A 24,371-nucleotide genomic window follows, 5' to 3' on the forward strand; every position below is an offset into this window, starting at 1 on the left:
AATATTCTAGAAAGGGACATTTATAAGTGCTTTCATTCAATTCTGAACTCTCTCCGATTTGGTCCGATTTGCAGACCAATTCTAAGTTTAATTTTCAGACTATTATCTTATTCATTGCGGACTAAATATTGCCCTAAAGTCAAGTGCATGTGCTTCAGTAATTTTTGACTGTGATTTGATGATGCCTTACCTGCACGAAAGTGTTTAATCACTCGTGACTGCGAACGTTGCTGTTTTTGACTTTTTGCGTTCGTTACCAGTTGTTTCGCTTGTTCTCTCTCTCTAACGACCGTTTTGGAATATAGATATCGTTTTTTTTAATAACCGGACATGTGAGGGGGCAATATAAAACGAGAAATAAACAAAAGGAAAGAAATGACCAAAGACAACAAACTGAACAGAGAAAGAAGAAAAGCATGTTCTGGTCCATGACAGTATCAGTATCAGTATCAGTAGCTCAAGGAGGCGTCACTGCGTTCGGACAAATCCATATACGCTACACCACATCTGCCAAGCAGATGCCTGACCAGCAGCGTAACCCAACGCGCTTAGTCAGGCCTTGAGAAAAAAAAAGCAAAAAAAAAGCGTACATACATAAATAATAATTATGATGGACAAAAAAAAGATAGTAGTAATGAAAATAATGATAAAATAATAATAATAATAAATAAATAATTAAATAAATAAGACAACAATGATGATAAATAAGCAAATAAATATAAAACATGAAGACACACATTCACACATACACCCACACATGCATAACAGATATGCCCCCAAAACGCAGTTTCATAGATATGAAAGCACAGTCAAATACATATAAACGTACATGAGCTCAAACACACACACACACACACACACACACACACACACACACACCACAAATTTCCCTGCACCTCCTCTACCCCCTCCTCCACACACTCGGAGTTTCTAGTCTATGTATCGCCGCTTCTACGGCACACACACACACACACACACACACACACACACACACACACACACACACACAAACACGCACACTTACACACACACACACACACTTACACACACAGATGAACACTTACTTGTACAAGCACACACACACACGCCCATATCTCCCACCCCCAACCCCACACACATATATATAAAGATATATACATTCCAATATCCTGATGCTCCCACAGTGTAGGCATGCATACACTCACATACCTCATCCTCTATCTCACCTCCTCCCTGCACCCCCACCTCCCACTCACACACACACACACACAACACACACACACACACACACACACGCACACACATGCACAGAACTCTCCTGACACTTGTGTACAGTTACACTCTCACGCATGCACAAACGCACTCAAAAACACAGACCCACACATACACACAAACACACACACGCACAGAGGCTGCCACTGATTGGCCGCAAGAGGGATGGGAAAAGATCTCTGATGCCAAGAATGTGGCGTCTAGTGTGTTGCTCAGTCTACTGTATTTGGTCCATGACAACGAATGGAAACTGGTGACTGACGATTAAAAACAACAACAACAACAGCAACTATTCATGTCGACGTCAGACAATGGAAGTAATGACAAATGGAAATGATTACATACTTTAATAAGAATGACAGATAAAAAAAGAAAAGAAAAAAAAAGAATAGATGATTAGCTGACAAACAAACAAACACACAAACACTACAACGCCATAACACCATAACACCACAACACCACAACGCCATAACACCACAACGCCATAACACCACAACACCACAACGCCACAACGCCACAACGCTATAACACCATAACACCATAACACCACAACGCCACAACGCCATAACACCACAACGCTATAACACCATAACACCATAACACCACAACGCCATAACGCCATAACACCACAACGCCACAACACCATAACGCCACGACACCACAACGCCATAACACCACAACGCCATAACGCCATAACACCACAACACCACAACACCATAACACCACGACACCATAACACCATAACACCACAACACCACAACGCCATAACACCATAACACCATAACACCATAACACCATAACACCACAACGCCATAACACCACAACACCACAACGCCATAACACCATAACACCATAACACCACAACGCCACAACACCACAACACCATAACACCACAACACCACAACGCCATAACACCATAACACCACAACGCCATAACACCATAACACCACAACGCCACAACACCATAACACCACAACACCACAACACCATAACACCATAACACCACAACACCACAACGCCATAACACCACAACGCCATAACACCATAACACCATAACACCACAACGCCATAACACCATAACACCATAACACCACAACGCCATAACACCACAACGCCATAACACCACAACGCCATAACACCACAACGCCATAACACCACAACGCCATAACACCACAACGCCATAACGCCATAACGCCATAACACCACAACGCCATAACACCACAACACCACAACACCATAACGCCACGACACCATAACGCCATAACGCCATAACGCCACGACACCACAACGCCATAACACCATAACGCCATAACACCACAACGCCATAACACCATAACGCCATAACGCCATAACACCATAACACCACAACGCCATAACACCATAACGCCATAACGCCACGACACCACAACGCCATAACACCATAACACCACAACGCCACGACACCACAACACCATAACGCCACGACACCACAACGCCATAACGCCATAACACCACAACGCCATAACGCCATAACACCACAACGCCATAACGCCATAACACCACAACACCATAACGCCACGACACCACAACGCCATGACACCACAACGCCATAACGCCACGACACCACAACGCCATAACACCATAACGCCATAACACCATAACACCACAACGCCATAACACCACAACGCCATAACACCACAACGCCATAACACCACAACGCCATAACACCATAACACCACAACGCCATAACACCACAACACCACAACGCCATAACGCCACGACACCACAACACCGCCCACCATGAAAGAAACAAACCCAACAGCCATGATCGATGGACTGACTGACCAGCGGACTGGATGATCAGTTCTCTGTGATGGACAACACAGGCGCGCCGACCTTCTGGCAGTGTGGGATTCAGCGAATCGCAACGAAGAGTGCTGTTTGAAGGCAGAGGAAAAAAAAGAGGGAGGGAGAGGCTACGTTCACACTTAGCCTGTCCACGTCATTTTGCGCTTTTCTGCCATGTATACTGGCGGTAAGTGTTCACATTGGCCACATCCATCTCCAGTCAGGTTTTTTTTAATTTTTTAATTTTTATTTTTTAAATAAATTTGTGGCGTGCACACAAACGAGACGGATGGCTGGTCCAAGGGACTGAACTCTCCAATGACACAAGCGGCGTGACTCTCAGTATCATTCGATTCTTTCGTCTGGAGGGTACCGTGTTTCGTCTGGAGAGCACCGTGTTTCGTCTGGAGAGCACCGTGTTTCGTCCGGAGAGCGCTGTATTGGCTGCCCTGAGGTGTGAACGTAGTCTGAAAGAAGAGGAAGAGGAAGGACGAAAGCCATGGACGTGGTGACCATGATGGGAAACGGAGGAGCAGGAAAGGGGAAAGGACACCTTGTGGTGGTCATGCAGACAGTCCTGTGGTCAGTGCTGTGGTCAGTGCTGTGTGTCCAAGTGATGAGCGGTCAGGCCAGCACGATTTCTGCAGGTGAGGTTGGGAGGGGGGCGGGAGGGAGGGACCGGGGGGGAGGGGGGTGCGGAGGCTGGGGGGGGGGTATGGAAGGGGGGGTGGGGCTTGGGGTTTGGGGATGGGGAGTTGGATGGGGGAATGAGGGGCAGGGAAGGGAGGGGGGGTGGGCAGAGCAGCAGAACTTCCCTGGTGCTGGGCTTGTTTTGTATCTGAGGGGTCTGGAACTTTGTCTCTCCTGTCTTTTTGGTTGTCTGCTCGGAGCAGTCCTCTGTTTCTGTTGACTCTCTCTCTCTCTCTCTCTCTCTCTCTCTCTGTGTGTGTGTGTGTACGGCGTACAGAGTACAGATGATAATGATAATAATGATGATGATAGTAATAATAATGATAGTGATAACAATAATGATAATGATAATACATCACTTTTCTATGGCGCGATACTCGGTACCAATGCTGCTCAAAGCGCCTTGCATCATCAAGTTGAATATGAACATGTATGAAAAACATTTTAACAGCTATATTAACATGAATGAAAAAACATTTTAACAGCTATCTGTCAACGAAAACCACCCAAATGTATTCACAGATGCAAATCAAAAAGCGTATTTAAGAATTAACCACACGATAAAAGGTTATCAAGTAAGTAAAGCTTAGATTTAAAAAATGTATACATTTCATAAACAACGTCGGGGATTCGGGCGGTAGCAGGTCTACACGTATTCTGACCTGGGAGATCGTAAAAATCTCCACCCTTTACCCAACAGGCGTCGCGACCAAGGATTCGAACCCGGGACCCTCAGATTGAAAGTCCAACGCTTTAACCAATCGGCTGTTGCGCCCGTCACTTTGCGCTGCCAAGATCGCTCGTGCTCCCCGGACCCAGGCTGTCTGAGGGCTGTCGGTCCAGCTTCCTGCGCACGGGGACTGGTGCAGCTCATTTAGCCTGGCCTCTGCTCTTCCACAGCCCTGCCTTGGCTTGGGGGGTCCCACCAGGAGCGACCTCACCAGTCAGCTCAGCTGTCCCGTTTCTCAGACGCACAAAACAATCGCTTGAATACACCAGCGAGCGTGACAGGACATTAAACAAAATTCCTCCGCGAAAGAAGAAGAAGAAGAAGAAGAAGAAGAAGAAGAAGAAGAAGAAGAAGAAAGGAAACATTAAAAAATAAAAAAATAAAAGAAAGAAAGAAAGAAAAAACAAACTGCAAAACGTTAGTCATCCTACATGTAATTCCATTGGTTCTGTTCTCTTTCCCTTGTTTAACAACGCTGTTGTCCGTTCACCTTCTGTTTCTCTTTCCCTTGTTTAACAACACTGTTGTCCGTTCACCTTCTGTTTCTCTTTCCCTTGTTTAACAACACTGTTGGCCGTTCACCTTCTGTTTCTCTTTCCCTTGTTTAACAACACTGTTGTCCGTTCACCTTCTGTTTCTCTTTCCCTTGTTTAACAACACTGTTGTCCGTTCACCTTCTGTTTCTCTTTCCCTTGTTTAACAACACTGTTGTCCGTTCACCTTCTGTTTCTCTTTCCCTTGTTTAAAAAACACTGTTGTCCGTTCACCTTCTGTTTCTCTTTCCCTTGTTTAACAACACTGTTGTCCGTTCACCTTCTGTCGAGTCCTCAGATTTTTTTCCCCCAATTGTTTGTTTTGTAAACGATGTAGACAATTTTTCGTTTTCTTCATGAAAAACTCGAGCATTGGTGGCTTGTCTGTTTGGATCTAAGGCTATGAGTATTTCCACCATACCTGGTTATTCGGTTCTTTGTTACAGGAATTATATTGTGCATGTAATCCAATACTTCCAGCATACCAAGAACCTATTTCCTAAACAGTAAGCTTCCGTAGTTCTTATGATCGTGTGCACAAATTCGAATAACAGCCTGCGTTTAAACTTGGATTTTCCCGTCAAAGCAAACACCCTCTTAGAAATACATCGTCAGATATATATTTGTTGAAATGCATTTTGCAAATGTTTGACCAACAATTATTCTAACAAAACGCATGCTTGTGACACAGTCATTTTACCATAGACATCTGTGCCAGACATGCTGGTAGACATGTTGTTCTGCTCTTACTCTTGTTATTCTCATCATTCCCCTTTCTCAGCATGCCAGACCTGTATACTTACAGCAGACAGACAGCAAAGAGAAAGATGATAAGAAATACGAAGAAACAGGATGCCACATCAAGTTCAATACTCCATGGTCCAATCTCAGATATCACTACAATTCGCATACATATTTATTTATGCTTTTGCACTGTCACGAATCGACCACTATAATTATCTTCTCGTAGGCTGTCCACATAATATTCTTCAGCGAATTCAAAAACTTCAAAACAGTGCTGCCCGTCTGACTCGCAGAGTCTCACGTACTGATCACATTTCTTCCCATCTCCGCACTCTACATTGGCTCCCCATTGAAGCGAGAATTAAATACAAAGTTGCGTGTCTCTGCTTTCCACTCTGCAGGACCTATATATCTTTCTGACCTTATCAGTGTTTACACTTCCGCAAGAAATCTCCGCTCTTCCTCTGACTGTTACCTTTTGAAACTTTCTCGTGTCAATACAAGAACCTATGGTGAATATTCTTTCTTCTTTGCTGCTCCTCACATCTGGAACAATCTTCCTCATCATATGCGGTGCATCCGATTCTATCTCTGCTTTTCGCTCATCACTAAAACCTCATCTTTTTAAAACCTATCTATAAGCACTCTCAGCTTCCCTTTTCTCCAACACCATCCATGTCAGCTCATTTTGGATGCATTAAGTGTGGGAGAGAGATGGGAGGACGGAGTGGTTTTGAGAAAGAGTGGTCATGAATGATTTATGTAATTTGTAATATTTTCTTTCATGTAAAGCGCCCTGAGCTCTTAGAGAGAGCATTATTATTATTATTATTATTATTATTATTATTATTATTATATCATGTGCATAATAATGACACTCTTGCATCTTTTTAAAAATGTATTTTTCAATTTTAGGACCGTTTTATTTCTTCATCGACTGCCCTCTGGCTATTCCCGACAATGTCTTCCTAGAGTGGGTGAAATGGCTGTGTTGAATAGATGGTTGAGGTTTTCGGGGTTTTCCCCCCATTCTTTTGTTTCTTTCAGGTCTTGTAGTCGGCATACTATTTGACAGGATAGAGCGAAGACCCTTGTGGCAGTCCCATGGATAGTTTAGAAGGTGCAGACATCCAGTCTCCGAGGCGTAGGACGACGGTTCTTTCCTGAAACGCTGCTGCTATCCATCTTGTCAGTGTCAAACTTACTCCATACCTTAGTAGCAGCTCCATGAGGTGCGCAAACTGAACTTTATTGTAGGCATCTTCAAGGTCTTTTCTTTTCTTTGAAATCCTTCATACACCTCATATGCAAAAGCAGATGCATTTTCCCATGTGGACTTGCCTGTTCTGTAACCACCTTGATTTGAAGGGAGAATGTGCCTGTGTTCAAGATCCCTTGCACGTTTCCTGGCTATCATGCGTTCCATAAGCTTTCCAGCAATGTTTTGCATGTTTAGGATTCGGTAGCCGCTTACCTGACGATGGTCCTTTCCTGGTTTTGGTATGGGTTTTAAGAAGCTGTGTGTCCAGTCCTCCGGCACATGTCCATTGTGGAAACTGTTTTGATACAGATTGAAAAGTTTGCTTCTGTCTTCTTCCGATAGCTCCTTGATGTCCGAGTAGCGAACTTTGCCTGGGCCAGGAGCCGATTCTTTCTTGCATTTAGCTATTGCTTCGTTTAGATCATCCATTGTCAAATCATAATCGGGTCCAGTCTGCATAAGGGTTTAGTTTAACTCCTCAACATATTTCTTTTTTTTCGGTGGGCTTTTCCAAATACAATAGACTGAGCAACACACTAGACGACACGTTCTTGGCATCAGAGATCTTTTCCCACCTCTCTTGCGGCCAACCAGTGGCAGTCTCTGTGCGTGTGTGTATGTGTGTATGTGTGGGTCTGTGTGTTTGAGTGCGTTTGTGCATGCGCGAGGGTGTAAGTATACACAAGTGTCAGGAGAGTTCTGTGCACGTGCGTATGTGTGTGTGTGTAAGATAAGATAAGATAAGATAAGATAATATAAGATAAGATAAGAATAACTTTATTATCTCCAACTGGAGAAATTTGGTCAGGTGCATTATCACAGCATAGACAAGTAAACAACATGGGGACCATAACTGTAAAAGCCAACAACAGCCCCAACAAATATTACGAAGATACAAATGTAAAAAATATCACATACATCGTTTCATACATACATCCACACACTGCAGGTAATAACTAGTATTCTTAATGTAAAAACAGAAAGAATTAAGAAACATTATTTGAATATAATTATAAACATAGCCTACTATACTGCACATTGATTATAATAGACAGATAAGATAAGAATAAAGATGAATTGCGGAAAACCACAACCAGATAATCAGCACACACTCGCACCGCACCCCCCCCCCCCCACCCCCCTCCCCCCCCCACACACACACGCGGATAACTTGATCAAACAAGAGTAATAAACATATGTTCTCAAATAAAAGCATTTCACATATTCGCTTTTAAAAACATTGCAATTAATTATTACATCGTAATTATTAAACAGAAATATATTTAGAATATGGACGTTAGCATTAGACATATTCATTGTACATTCATCCTGCATATTGCACATTATTCTTCCTACATATTGCACATTCATTATAACCAATTGTCACGTTTTAAGCTCAGTAAACACACACACACACACACACACACACACACACACACACACACACACACACAAACACACACACACACACACACACACACACAAACACACACACACACACACACCACAACTAGAACAAGGTACAGCCTATCATGCACGGACTTTCACACGTCTCACATGAGAGTGCGCGCGCGCACACACACACACACACACACACACAGTTCTCAAGAATTTAAAAGGTGGATTGAACGTGGAATAAAAGTCTTCAGAGCTCTGGATTTCAACTTAAAAGTTCTGTAGCGTCGTCCTGATGGCAATAGCTCATAATACTTTGCTAAAATATGGGTGTCGTCAGTTGCTATCTGCCTGCTTTTTTTAACCACTCGACTTTCATACAGCTCTTGCATACTAGCTTGTTTCACTCCCACAATTTTACTGCATACACTCATGACATCGTTCAAAACACGCTTACTCCTCACTCCCAAACTTCCATACCAGCACATAAATGAAACTGTAAGCACAGACTCGATACAACATCGATAATAACTTTGAAGAATATTTGAATTTATACCAACATTTCTAAGCTTCTGTAAACAAAAAATTCTAGATTGACATTTCTTATGAATGGAATCAACATTTCTGTCAAAAGTTAGCTTATTGTCTAAGATGGTCCCTAAATATCTATATTCATTGACCCTCTCCACTGTTTGACCATCAATAATAAGGTCAGCTACAGGCAAGGGGTCTTTCCGAAAATCTATTAACATTTCTTTTGTTTTCAATACGTTGAGATCCAGATAGTTTTTCTCACACCAGGAACAGAACTTTTTAATTTCAATGAAATAAATAGCATCAGAGTTGGACAGATCTTCAATTGCTGAATCATCAGAATATTTTATGACAGGAGTTTCCTCCGTGCCTCTGCAGTCATTTGTGTACAGTGTAAAAAGATCAGGTGTGTGTGTGTGTGTGTGTGTGTGTGTGTGTGTGTGGAGGGGGGCAGGGGTACGGGGGTAGGGGGGGTAGAGGATGAAGTATGTGTGTGTATGCATGCCTACACTGGGAGCAACAGAATATTGGAACGTGCGGGTGTGCATATATATATCTTTGTATATATGTGTGTGGGGTTGGGGGTGGGGGATATGGGCGTATGTGTGTGTGCTTGTAAAGTAAGTGTTCATGTGTGTGTGTGTGTGTGTGTGTGTGTGTGTGTGTGTGCCATGGAAGCTGCGATATGTAGCCTAGAAATGAGTTTGTGGAGGACAGGGGTAGAGGAGGTGCAGGGTAATGTGTGTGTGTGTGTGTGTGTGTGTGTTGGGGCTCGTGTACGTTTATGTGTATTTGACTGTGCTTTCATATCTGTGAAACTGCATGTTTGGTGCATATCTGTTATGCATATGTGGGTGTATGTGTGAATGTGTGTCTCCATGTTTTAAATTTATTTGCTTATTGATCATCATTGTTGTCTTTTTTATATTTACTTATTACTACTACTACTACTTTTTATTTATTTGTCTATTTATTTTTGTATTATTATATTATTTTATTTTATTTTTTAATTTATGTACGCTTATAGTTGACTTCATCAAGTTTTTGCGCCTTATACATATTGTTATTATTTGTTGTAGTTCTTTTTTATGTATTTATCTATTATTTATTCACCCTTTTTCTTTTCTTTTTTTCTGAAGGCCTGACTAAGTGCGTTGGGTTACGCTGCTGGTCAGGCATCTGCTTGGCAGATGTGGTGTAGCGTACATGGATTTGTCTGAACGCAGTGACGCCTCCTTGAGCTACTGAAACTGAAACTGAAACTCATCGACTGACTGACTGACATTTACACTGATCGGAAATTTTTTTTTTCTGCCCCATCATCTGCACCGTTTCAGTGGCATTACTCCCATGCCGCTCATTTAGATTCCCACATACACGGCCACACCCGGGTTCGTCCGTCACAGTTCCAGCGTCGGCAGTCCGCAGGGAACCGTTGATGTTAGGTCGCCAGGAGGCCACACACCAGAGGAGACCCTGCACTGCTGCTGAGTCACTTCGGTGGTGTTCAGTGGTGCCTGTTCTGATTTAACGTACTCAGGACACCACCTACTAAGCCCCCTACTAACGACAATAATGGCTTAGTCGCGGAGCCAGACTGAGTGAGCGTCCCCCCCCTCAAACCCCCCCCCCCCCCCGAGTGGAGACCGCCACCACGTCCCTCAAACAACAGCCCCCCCCCCCCCCCCCCCATGAATCTGCCGACGCTGAAGACATTGACAGGACTCACCCCAAGCACAGAAGTGGAGGGGTATCGAAACTGAGGTCACCATGAGAGCAGGAGGGCATGAAAGGCCACAAACTTTGAGACTGTTTTGTTTATATTGATGATGATGGAGGAAGAGGAGGATGACGATGACGATGACGATGTTGCTATGGAGGTCCATTAGGTTTGGGACTGCGTGACAAGGCTGTAAGCTACGCTTCCTGTCATAATGATATCCCGGCGTTAACCAGGCCCGAGAGATACAGACACTTGCAGTGTTGGTCAAGTAATTAGAGCAACACACCCAAAGACGCATCCTTGAAGTGGATGACACTCGCCTGTGTGGTCCCAGTCTCCCCATTTAAGCCCACAGCACACTCAACTCTGGGTAGGAGCCGGCCACAGGCCGAAAAACCCACCTCCGCTGGGATTCGAACCCGCGTCCTCCCAGCCGTCAGTCTGCGACGCTAACCACTTCGCCACGGCGGCTGGTCTGATCGGAAATTTCACTTACTGAACAACAGTGTATGGTTTCCGCCACATTTTCAATTCCAACTTCAATCACACTCCGTCATTCACACAAGGGCCTTCATACCTGCAAACAAGAGTGCTCAATATTTGTTATTCAATTACTTTTAACATGAAATAGATTTCTCTGTTTAAACGATAATGATAAGTGTATGTGTGTGTGCTTGCTTGCTTGCGTGCACGCATGTGCGCGTATGTCTGTCTGTCTGCGTGAGGGGACTAGCATAGCTTCAGTTGAAGTTTCTAGTTTCTCTCTGGTTTTGATTTCTGACGGGATTTCAGTCCTGATACAGGCAACACGGTCAGGATCGATTTGATTTTCTCTCGATGGATTGAGTCTGCAGGAAGAGCAATCGATCTGAACGAGAGCTTTGTTTCAAAAAGGTCGACACTATCGACCACGCATTTGTGACGTGTTCGCTAAACATTGTTTCTAGCTGTAATCTGTCTGGTGTTTTATCAATCAATCAATCAGTCACTTTGTTGTCTGAACCAGAGTAAAGAAATTCGCCTTCAGGCTCGTCGTAGAGAAACTATTTTAAGAGAAATTAACTTTTAAAAATGGAGACATTCATTCCATCATACAATCAGAACACTCACACGAATATGGCGGGAAATGGCTGGGGGGTGACGGATGGAACGGCGTTGTACTGTCAACATCACAGTAGATTTCTCAACAATATGATACAAATGATCGACATACAAATACATTAGTTGATAAGTCTTAATCTTAAAATTAAACTGGATTGGACACACACACACACACACACACACACACACACACACACACACACACACACATATATATATATATATATATACCTATCTTTTTAAATGACGGACTGCAGGTGAGGGCGGGAGTGAGATGGTGGGTGCGAACTAAATTAGAAGGTGAGAGGAGGGGGGGTGATAAATATGATAACAAATAAACATTTTTACACACACACACACACACACACACACACACACACACACACACACACACACAGAGCCCAGGATCAGAAAAAGGAACAAAATCCAGTTAATTGGATAATTCATTCCTGAAAACAGTCGTCACACGGCTTTTGTTAACACGTCCTGCAAATAATCCAGGATCAGAAAAACGGATTAAAGTCCATTCATAGTTATTTTCACATATTGATGTTATTGACTGTGCGTGTCGAGCAAATTGTTAAAAAAAGATTGTGTTGTCTGCGAAAGAAGAACACCTTCAATGCAAGGGTAAAAAACAAAGAAGAGAAAAAAGGGAACAATATCTCAAAGCTACCAGCGTGGTTTCCACAGAACAATAGGGGGTGTTAGCCCACCCTTTCACACACATCGGCAGTAAACGTGGCTGGGAAACGACCACCCTGTCTGACATGAGTGGATTGTGAGAAAGTGTGGACCCTACAGAGGGACTAGGTAAAGGACAGAAAGCGGAAAAGAAAGAACGCGAAATTCCAGCGGATTGAAAGTTCTTTCCAACCTACAAACGTTTAAAAGGGAGGGGGAGGGGGGCGGGGGAGAGAGAGAAACCTAGCTGTGGTCACACACACACACACACACACACACAACGGCACAGAGGATGGGAAGATTCAAGATTCAAGAATATGAGAGAATGAGAGTGGGAGAGAGAGAGGGGGAATGGATGAAATAATCAGTACTTTTTATTTTCTGAGGGTAATAGATCAAGTATACCTGCTTTTCTCTTTTTTTCTTTAAAAAAAAAAAATCTCATCCAGCCCTCGAAAAGAAAGAGAATAAAAAATAATGATAATAAAAGAAAGAAATCAAAGAAGGGAGAAGGAAAAAAACGAAGCGAACAAAGAAAAGAAATATCAAAGGGAAAAAATATGATATGTCTGAGAGAGAGAGAGAGAGAGAGAGAGAGAGAGACAGAGAGACAGAGACAGACAGACAGAGACAGAGAGACAGATAAAGAGAGAGGTTGACAGACGGACAGTTTTTAAACCGGAGAGTCTTTCCCTAACAACCACCACTACCATCTGGCTCTTCACGGACACTGCAACAAGAAAACAACAACAAAAACCAACAACAACAACGCATAAACAGCAACAGCAGCAACAACAACAACAACAACACGACCAATCAAACAAAACAACAAAAAACGCACAACAAAGCACGCCGAGGATAAACAGCAACAGCAGCAGCCTCTGACGGCTGAACAAATGATGTTAGCCACCACCTTCTCCCCCCGCATACCCCCCCCCCTCTCACCCCCACCACCCCACCTCCTGGTAAATCCAGACGTGATTGGCGCCCCAGGCTATAAAGCCCATCACCAACCCACTGCCGATTTATTCATTCTCTGTCTCTGTGTTTATCTCTCTCTTTCTCTCTGTCTCTGTCTGTCTCTCTGTCTACTCTCTGTCTGTGTCTCTGTCTCTCTCTGTTTCTTCCTCTCTGGTATCATATCGTTCATAGTGGGGCAATGAGCGGGAAAGGGGAGGTGGGTGTGGGTGTGGGTGGGGGTGAGCGGGGGGTGTTGTGTAGACAGCAATCCTACCGTTTCTGACACAAATAATGGTTTCAGACAAGACAGATGGAACAGTGTTTGTTTTGACTGATTGAACAAGAGGTGTCCTGGTGATACACTGAATTTCGGGTTGTGAAGAAAACAACTGTGTCCAGTTTCAAAAGAATATGTTTTGAATGGTGACTGAGCTTTAAATAAAAAACAAACAAACAAAAACACACACACCAAAAAACAGTTTTTATAGGAGAAAGAGACATGAGTTAGAGAGCAAACAGGCAGACATTGAGACAGAGACAGACAAACAGACAGACAGTGACAGAGAGACAGATAGACAGACAGAGAGACATACAAACACACACACACACACACACACACACACACACACAGAGAGAGAGAGAGAGAGAGAGAGAGAGAGAGAGAGAGAGATGGTTTATTCATGTATAGGCCTAGGCCCCTTATGAAGGGGAATGTGAACAGTATTTTACAAACAATACATCACGACACTGTGAGCATCAATAAACACAGTCAAACAAGAATATACCTGCATTACAGTTCAATGTGTAGAACAATAAAAGAAAAAACAAACAAACAAAAGAAAACAAACAGCACTGAGAGAGAGAGAGAGAGAGAGAGAGAGATTCTGAACTGATTTTACCTGCTCTTTTTCAGCAACATCTAAAAGACGAGAGAAATATGTCCAATATGACCACAGAAGAGCACGAAGCATTCAACTGTTGAAATTAATTGTACACCTGTTTGACTTCTCTGCAATATTTTGTCATTGAGAGCATTCCTGTCGATGATAAGAACTTTTAACAGTGTTACTGAAAAACAAATATATATAAAGAAAGAAAAAAAGAAAGGGTACTTAAAAATGATAATTAAGACAGTTGAAAATTGGTCACAGAGCAACCAGAAATGTTTCTTTTGTTTTCCCTCAATGATACTGCTACGTGCAATTGACACAAAAAGCAAGGCTTTTCAACAAAGTTTGAAACATTTCTTCTAGAGTGTTTTGCAAGTCAATCAAAGCATTTTTAATAATGAAGAAATCCACAACGGGAACATGCCCAAAGTCAGTGACGTATAGTTTCTGTCATTTGAATACAATGTTTTGAAAATCATGTTTGCATTTTAAACATTGATATCTTCATCTTTAAAACTGTATACGGAACTTCATGAATCTACATAAATCAAAAATAGGTTGTTCACCAATATTAACGATATATCCATTACTAGTTTAATCGTCGACACTGCCGTGCTTGGTGCATGAATGTGTGAGTGCATGCGTGTGTGCGCGGTGTGTCCATGAGCATTCTGCCACCTGCTTTTCATCTCATGTGTGGAACTGCCCTCAGGGGTGAGACATTCACTGCTCCAACACACGTGACGTAGTCATTGTCTGCCCTCAGGGGTGAGACATTCACTGCTCCAACACACGTGACGTAGTCATTGTCTGCCCTCAGGGGTGAGACAGTTGGTGCACCAACACACGTGACGTAGTCATTGTCTGCCCTCAGGGATGAGACAGTTGGTGCACCAACACACGTGACGTGTTCATTGTCGCAAAATGAAAACGTCAAATGGGTTTGTTCTTTCGCTCAACGTTCCTACACTGAAGGCCTGCTTTGCCCCACTGTGCATTTTATCATTAGGTGAACTTGCTCCACTGTGCATTTTATCATAATGTAATCTTACCCCCACTGTGCATTTTATCATTAGGTAAACTTGCTCCACTGTGCATTTTATCATTTGGTAAACTTGCTCCACTGTGCATTTTATCATTAGGTAAACGTGCTCCGCTGAGTTAAACTTGCTCCACTGTGCATTTTATCATTTATTTTGGTAAACTTGCCCCACTGTGCATTTTATCTTTAGGTAAACTTGCTCCACTGTGCATTTTATCATTTGGTAAACTTACCCCCACTGTGCATTTTATCATCAGGAAAACTTGCCCCACCGTGTATTTTATAATTAGATAAACCTGTTCCACAGTGCATTTTATCATTAGGTAAAAATTGCATGTCTCTCTCTGTGTGTGCTAATTTTTGTGCATGGTGTTGGGTTTATTTTTGAAAAAAAAAATCAAAAATCCTTTTCAAACGGCCATTTATATTCCTTTGTCTCAGGTTGTGTCCTGGTCTCACCTCACAGTGCAACGAATTGTATGGCGATGTACGTGTGTCAAAAGGTCTGCATGATGATTTCCATGCTAAAAAAACAAAAAAAATCCTTTTCGCCATCCAGATACGTAACTATTAACAGTCTTACAGACATCTCTGAGTTCGTGTTTGGAAGCAAGCAGATCGCCACAGGACCGACTGCCTGTACATCGGGTGAATGGTCGGGGAATCCTTGCGTTTATTTCACCCCCATTCTCCTCCTTCTCCTCCTCCTTCTTCTCTCTCTCTCCCACATTTGCGACCGGTCTTTTACGTGTTGGACCGTTTTTTACCCCGCCAGGTAGGCAGCCGTACTCCGTTATCGGGGATGTGCTCTTGATTCCTCAACCCACCGAACCCTGACATGGATTACAGGATCTTTAACTCTCTCCATACGAACGGCGAAAGAGACGACGTTAACAGCGTTTCACCCCAATTACCATCATCAAAATATTGCAAGCGGAAGGCTCTTATACTGAAGAGGTGAATGTTGACAAAGAATACCACAGTTCTGACGACGGAAGCTAAAGGTTGGGTCATTCAGACAAACACTGGACATCCGAGGGGTCTGTGTAGAGAAGAAGAGAGGACTGGCCGTACTGAGTGAGTTAATGTGCGTATTTGATCTTCTGCACGCGTATGCATGCGATGGAGGTTCAAGCACTAGTACCAGAGCTGCACATCTGTTGATAGTGAGATCAGCTAAATCCCCACCCATATCCCACCAGGTGTGCCCAAATCGGGGATCGAACTCGGGAAACTCTGGACAGAATGCAGCGCTCTAACCACTGGGCCACCACACCTGTCCATCGTCACTGACAACTGATCCTTCCTCGAGCTTTCAGGTCGGTTGCTGTGCAAAGAAACAAACTCCGCGTGGTCTTCTCGGCGTGGTGCCCATTGTCAGCAGTGGGAGGTAGTGGTCACTTCACTGATCATTGCCTCGTGAAGCCATTTCACGTCTCTCAGCACTGGTGCCATTGTCAGCAGTGGGAGGTAGTGGTCACTTCACTGATCATTGCCCCGTGAAGCCATTTCACGTCTCTCAGCACTGGTGCCATTGTCAGCAGTGGGAGGTAGTGGTCACTTCACTGATCATTGCCTCGTGAAGCCATTTCACGTCTCTCAGCACTGGTGCCATTGTCAGCAGTGGGAGGTAGTGGTCACTTCACTGATCACTGCCTCGTGAAGCCATTTCACGCCTCTTGGCGGTCGTGGTGTGGGGAACCAGTCAGGATCGAACCCAAGTAAATCGAATCATCAGGACAGGCTAGGTCTCTTTCGCTCTGATGGTGGCGTTCTGTGCTGTTGTCACTCGATCTCTCTCTCTCTCACACACCATATAAAACGATGTCATACCAACATTCTAATGAAAAGAAGGCAGCGGAACAATCAACATCACAAGTCAAACAAGATCAAACTGTGCAGAACGAGTTGTACTTTGTACGATCTCCAACACATACACGACAGAGTTTTAAAAAAGAAAAGAAAGCCACTTGCTGATACCACGGGCCTCCCAGTTACATGATTCTGATCCAAGTGTCAGGATTGTGTTTCAATTAAATTCCCACAGGCCATGTCTATGAGGTCAATAACTTTGATCAGGTTGTTCACTGTCACTATCGCGTGAATTGCTTTCTCTTGTCTACTGATCGATCAAAACAAGGAGATAGACAGCCGTAGTTAAGGGAGAGGGGAAGGAGTTAGTAAGATGTCAACCAAAACAACTACATAAAAAAGTAAATCAGCTTTATAGCACAGATGACAATTCATTATCAAGGGCGACATACACGCTTCCCATGCAACTGACGCCCCGACGCGCGCTAACAAATCCACTGACATGGGCCCCGCGACACAAATGTTAGTCTCAAATCCCTGAACTGAAATCATCTTCAGTGTTGACGATCTTCAGCAGTCCATTGCTAATGTGTGACTTTTTCAACTCCTTGTTAAATAGTCCAGTTGGTTCGCTGTTATAGTTGTTAGTTTTTCATTAGAAATATGTTATATTGTTATGGTTTTTTTGTTTATTTTTTAAACAAAACTCAAATCAGTCATTTTCACACACACACACACACACACACACACACACACACACACACACACACACACACACACACTTTCGCTTATTCGTATGCGTACACAGTAATCCCCCCCTCCCCCTCCTCCCACTCGATTTTTTTTCCTTCCCTCGTCTAATATCACTTACAGTGAAAAGACGTTAACTCTTTCCATACGAACGGCGAAAGAGACGACGTTAACAGCGTTTCACCCCAAGTACCATCATCAAAATATTGCAAGCGGAAGGCTCTTATACTGAAGACGTGAATGTTGACAAAGAATACCACAATTCTGACGACGGAAGCTAAAGGTTGGGTCATTCAGACACCCACTGGACATCCGAGGGGTCTGTGTAGATGAGAAGAGAGGACTGGCCGTACTGAGTGAGTTAAACTAAAGAACGAACACAAATATAGACGTGAATCGGACGCCACGCGTGATCGACGCGCGTGACATCACTGTAGCCAGCCAGGTGCATATTTACAACGAATCAAACATTCATCACTAAATTAATAGATACAGGAATGAATGATTAAGCCGTCCAAACACAGGGAACTAATTTCACACTTCAATTTTTCGTTTCTTAGAAATAGTAAATAAGAAGAATAAAGCAAGAAAGACAGGAAGAATGGAAGGGGGACGGGGGGCGGGGGGAGGAGGGGGAGTGAAGAAAGAAGGAACGAAGGAAAAAGAGAAGGAAAGCTTTCAGATAAAGAAAGAAAGTTAAAAAGAAAAGAAAAGGGAAGTAAGGAAAAGAAAACCACGAACATGAAAGAAATCAGAAAAGAAGAAACAAAAAGGGAAAAAAATGAAGAAAGGAAAATAAAGCTGATGACAATAAAACAGAAAACGACTGGCATTAAAGATGTACAAGTAACGGTTCAAAATCCGCATGCTGTAAAGTTATTAATTCAAATCATATATACATCAATGGCCTTGAAGGTCGAATCACTTTTTTCCCCTCCTCCTTTGAAATAAAAGTACATTCACGCAGAGTCATTATATATGTTGGTAGCCTTGATCAGTGTTCGCCATCACTGTTGAAAAGCTGCGCCTATCCTCATATCCATCACCGTGACATCAGATCAGACACTGTCAGAAAATCCATAACTTGCCATACATATATATATATATATATATATATATATATATATATATGTGTGTGTGTGTGTGTGTGTGTGTGTGTGTGTGTGTGTGTGTGCGCGCGCGCGCGTGTGTGTGGTGTGTGTGTGTGTTGCAACTACGCACACACTCCGCTCACAAAATCCATACACTGAGGCCACACACCATAAACAGCCACCCTCAGAAACAACACACCGCACGTAACATAGAAATGTGTGTGTGTGTGTGTGTGTGTGTGTGTGTGTGTGTGTGTCTGAGTCTGCCTGTCTGTCTGTCTGTATCTGTGTATATCTGTCTGTTTGTCTATATGCATACGTAACACAAACATCGCAACAGCACAAAGGTTAAACACATCTGTGGTGAAGTTCAGTAACTGATGTTCGGCTGATCGCCTTTCTCCCTGATCACCTTTCTCCCGATGTGATGACGTTGACAACTGGTCCACCTGCTCCCTTTCCCATGTAATGCAAGCCAAACTTACCTTGGAAGCATTGACGGAAATGGTATACTTGCCGCCTGGGCAGGGTGTCAATTAACCTGAGAACTTTACCACACAGCTGGTCACCAGACATCGATCCTGCGGTGGGGGCCTCGGGGTATGGAGGGAGAGGTGCAGGGTGGGGGAAGAATACATGACTTGTCCTCCTTAGAAGCCAGCCTCCGTCACTCCCCTCCACTCCCTACGGCCCCCACCTCACGCCCCCACCCCACCCCCCTCCTCCGACCCCCAGCAATCCTCCACCCCTCCACCCCACCAAAAAAAAAAAAAAAAAAAAAAGCGACGACGGCTCATAGTGAAGTAGCTATGTGACCCTTCTTCGAACAAAGCTCCGAAGAAACCAGGTTCGACGCCAGTGGGACGATAAATCAATGTACAGAATTTATTAGAAACAAAATGTACATTTGGAAATCACTGCGACCTCGACATAATACACATTTCTACAATGTGCGGAGTCTACACAGACCTTAATTAGCAACATAATACACATTTCTACAATGTGCGGAGTCAACACAGACCTTAATTAGCGACATAATACACATTTCTACAGTGTGCGGAGTCAACAAAGTCCTTAATTAGCGACACAATACACATTACTACAGTGTGCAGAGTCAACACATTCGTTAATTAGCGACATGATACACATTTCTACAATGTGCGGAGTCAACACATTCCTTAATTAGCGACTTAATACACATTTTTACAATGTCCGGAGTCAACACATTCCTTAATTAGCGACACAATACACATTTCTAGAATGTGCGGAGTCACCACAGGCCTTAATCAGCGACACAATACACATTACTACAGTGTGCGGAGTCAACACAGTCCTTAATCAGCGACACAATACACATTACTACAGTGTGCGGAGTCAACACAGTCCTTAATCAGCGACACAATACACATTTCTACAGTGTGCGGAGTCAACAAAGACCTTAATCAGCACACACATCAAAGCAGCATGAAGAAAAGAAGCCGGGAACAGAAACCTGAACCGGTCGACAAAGGAGATGACAGCACCTGAGGTGTGAGCGGTTGGCAAATACGTTCACCATCAGTACACACACTGAGGTCTGTCTCCCTGCCTATCTGTCTTTCACAGTGCCTCTTCCCATCTGTCCACCTCCACAAGACACTGAATAACAACTGTTGCCACCGTCAATAACAGCGCTTCAGTTCTGTTCGGAAACATCTGTGTCATCTGAACTCGTCACTTGTTTCATCCTGTCTCGCCTTGACTGCAGTGACTCTCCACTTTCTGGTTGGCCTGCTTCATCCAGTCACTCCCTTCAGCGCTAACAAAACTCTGCAGTTCTGCTTGTCCCCAGAAAGGACACACCTTTACACATCACTCCTCTCATGCAGTCTCTCCATTGGCTCTCTGTCTCACGCAGAATAAAGTATAAAATTTGCACAGACTGTCATAAATGCATAAAAATCTGCCCCTCATATATGTGCCCCTTCTCTGCACCCCATCTCGCTTTTTTACGATCAGCTTCAGATCCACTCTGCTTCTGCGTTGCCAGATTCGAACACTCCACAGTCGGTCGCCGCTCTTTCTCTGTCTGTGGAGCTTACTTACACTTGGAACGAACTCCTCTTTCGCTTCGTCAAATCTCTGCACTCGCTCTTTCACGTCTGGCCTTAAAGGCCTACCTCTGTCTAAAACAGTTCCTCCATAACCCTCCGTTTTCCGCGTTCTGTCAACTATATTTATCAGTTTGGTTTCTCATCCCTGTGTTTCGCTTGTGCATGCGTGTGAAAGTTGGATGTGAAAGCACTTTGATTTGTTTCCACATAGACTGGGCGCTAAACGAATACGTCTTGTTATTTTGTTCATTTATAAAAACAACTGTATCCATTATCTTGGTTGCAGCAACTACAGCGGAACCAGCATCTGTAACAGGAGTTACAGCAGCAGCAGAATCCACTTCTGAGCCTCCACCAGAATCTACATCGGAACCTCAAGCAGAGTCTACGCCAGAACCAGAATCAGAAGTCACTTCAGAGCCAGAAGGTACCACGGAGCCAGAATCGGAAGTCACCTCTGAACCGGAAGGTACCACGGAACCAGAACCAGAAGTCACCTCTGAACCGGAAGGTACCACGGAACCAGAATCAGAAGTCACATCTGAACCAGAAGGTACTATAGAACCAGAATCAGTAGTCACCTCTGAACCGGAAGGTTCTACAGAACCAGAATCGGAAGTCACCTCTGAACCGGAAGGTTCAACAGAACCAGAATCAGAAGTCACATCTGAACCAGAAGGTACTATAGAACCAGAATCAGTAGTCACCTCTGAACCGGAACGTTCTACAGAACCAGAATCGGAAGTCACCTCTGAACCGGAAGGTTCAACAGAACCAGAATCAGAAGTCACATCTGAACCAGAAGGTACTACAGAACCAGAATCAGTAGTCACCTCTGAACCGGAAGGTTCTATAGAACCAGAATCGGAAGTCACCTCTGAACCGGAAGGTACTATAGAACCAGAATCAGAAGTCACATCTGAACCAGAAGGAACTACCGAACCAGAATCAGAAGTCACATCTGAACCAGAAGGTACTACAGAACCAGAATCGGAAGTCACCTCTGAACCGGAAGGTACTATAGAACCAGAATCAGAAGTCACATATGAACCAGAAGGAACTACCGAACCAGAATCAGAAGTCATATCTGAATCAGAAGGTACTATAGAACCAGAATCAGAAGTCACCTCTGAACCAGAAGGTACTATAGAACCAGAATCAGAAGTCACATCTGAACCAGAAGGTTCTACAGAACCAGAATCAGAAGTCGCATCTGAACCAGAAGGTACTATAGAACCAGAATCAGAAGTCACCTCTGAACCAGAAGGTACTATAGAACCAGAATCAGAAGTCACATCTGAACCAGAAGGTTCTACAGAACCAGAACCAGGAGTCACATCTGAACAAGAAGGAACTACCGAACCAGAATCAGAAGTCACATCGGAACCGGAATCGGAAGGCTCCTCTGAACCAGAAGGTACAACAGAACCAGAATCAGAAGCCAATTCGGAACCGGAATCGGAAGGCTCCTCTGAACCGGAATCAGCAGCCACCGCAGAACCAGAATCCGGAATCAGTTCTGGTGCAGAGTCTGAGGCAAGCACCCCCGAAGGAGAATCCACGGAGTCAGAATCGGCCGCTACAGCCGACTCCGAGGTGCTGACTGTGCCGGAGGGAAGACCGTCTGCGGCTGAAATCGTCATCCCTCCTCTTCTGCTGATCCTGGGAATACTGTTTGGTAAGTGTGGAGGTGAACAGTAAGTGTGGACAGTAAGTGTGGAGTTAAGTGTGGACAGTAAGTGTGGAGGTGAACAGTAAGTGTGGACAGTAAATATGGACAGTAAGTGTGGAGTTAAGTGTGAACAGTAAGTGTGGAGTTAAGTGTGAACAGTAAGTGTGGACAGTAAGTGTGGAGTTAAGTGTGGACAGTAAGTGTGGAGGTGAACAGTAAGTGTGGAGGTGAGCAGTAAGTGTGAACAGTAAGTGTGAACAGTAAGTGTGGAGGTGAACAGTAAGTGTGGACAGTAAGTGTGGAGTTAAGTGTGGACAGTAAGTGTTGAGGTGAACAGTAAGTGTGGACAGTAAGTGTGGAGTTAAGTGTGGACAGTAAGTGTTGAGGTGAACAGTAAGTGTGGACAGTAAGTGTGGTGTTAAGTGTGGACAGTAAGTGTTGAGGTGAACAGTAAGTGTGGAGGTGATCAGTAAGTGTGAACAGTAAGTGTGGAGGTGAACAGTAAGTGTGAACAGTAAGTGTGGAGGTGAACAGTAAGTGTGGAGGTGAACAGTAAGTGTGAACAGCAGTAAGTGTGGAGGTGAACAGTAAGTATGGAGGTGAAGTGTGGAGGTGAACAGTAAGTGTGGAGGTGAAGTGTGGAGGTGAACAGTAAGTGTGGAGGTGAACAGTAAGTGTGAACAGCAGTAAGTGTGGAGGTGAACAGTAAGTATGGAGGTGAAGTGTGGAGGTGAACAGTAAGTGTGGAGGTGAAGTGTGGAGGTGAACAGTAAGTGTGGAGGTGAACAGTAAGTGTGAACAGCAGTAAGTGTGGAGGTGAACAGTAAGTATGGAGGTGAAGTGTGGAGGTGAACAGTAAGTGTGGAGGTGAAGTGTGGAGGTGAACAGTAAGTGTGGAGGTAAGGCTGGGGAATCGGGAGTGCCGGGGTTGGGGGGCGATAGTGGTGTGTGTGTGTGTGTGTGTGTGTGTGTGTGTGTGTGTGTGTTCACGATGACGTAAAATCAAGGTTGCTAATGCCCCTGTATCAACAGTGGTAGGGTGCTGAATAGTCCCTGTAAATGGGCAGTTATTATTATGGATGCGTGTTTTATGGCAGCGCACTGACAGGGGTTTGTTGTTGTTGATATTTTTTTCTCGGCCACGGATTGTAAATTTATGATCATGGGCATGTTCGTTTCACGGTCAGATATTTCTTCTTTTATCAAAATGAAATCATGGATCGTGAATCACATGGTGTTCATAGCCTTTTTTCGTTTTCTTAATTTTTTTTCTTTATTTTTTGTGTAGAGATCTCTTGTGTTTTCACAACAAAGTATGTCTCTTTTTTTATTCTGATTTACGCGTGATCTGGATCATGCTACCGTGCACAGAAAGAGAGAGACAGACAGACAGACAGATAGACAGACAGACAGAAAGAGAGAGAGAGAGAGAGACAGATAGACAGACAGACAGAGAGATAGAGAGAGATAGAGAGAGAAAGAGAGACAGATAGACAGATAGACAGACAGACAGACAGAGAGAGAGAGATAGAGAGAGAGAGACAGACAGACAGAGAGAGAGATAGAGACAGACAGAGAGAGAGAGAGA

General features: G+C 43.9%; 1 protein-coding gene across 1 annotated transcript in view; it reads left to right on the forward strand.

Annotated features, from left to right (window-relative positions):
- Positions 1-3,595: 3,595 nt before the first annotated feature.
- Positions 3,596-24,371, forward strand: part of LOC143282555 (uncharacterized) — a 30,648-nt gene continuing 9,872 nt past the window's right edge. The window contains exons 1-6 of the mRNA XM_076588242.1: positions 3,596-3,725; positions 4,669-4,711; positions 16,568-16,650; positions 17,601-17,699; positions 21,398-22,596; positions 22,708-22,789. Of these exons, the coding sequence (XP_076444357.1) occupies positions 3,596-3,725; positions 4,669-4,711; positions 16,568-16,650; positions 17,601-17,699; positions 21,398-22,596; positions 22,708-22,789 (1,636 nt within the window). The remainder of the gene's footprint in view (positions 3,726-4,668; positions 4,712-16,567; positions 16,651-17,600; positions 17,700-21,397; positions 22,597-22,707; positions 22,790-24,371) is intronic.

The sequence above is a fragment of the Babylonia areolata genome, chromosome 5 (genome assembly GCF_041734735.1).
Source record: "Babylonia areolata isolate BAREFJ2019XMU chromosome 5, ASM4173473v1, whole genome shotgun sequence".
NCBI classification, from domain to species: domain Eukaryota; kingdom Metazoa; phylum Mollusca; class Gastropoda; order Neogastropoda; family Buccinidae; genus Babylonia; species Babylonia areolata.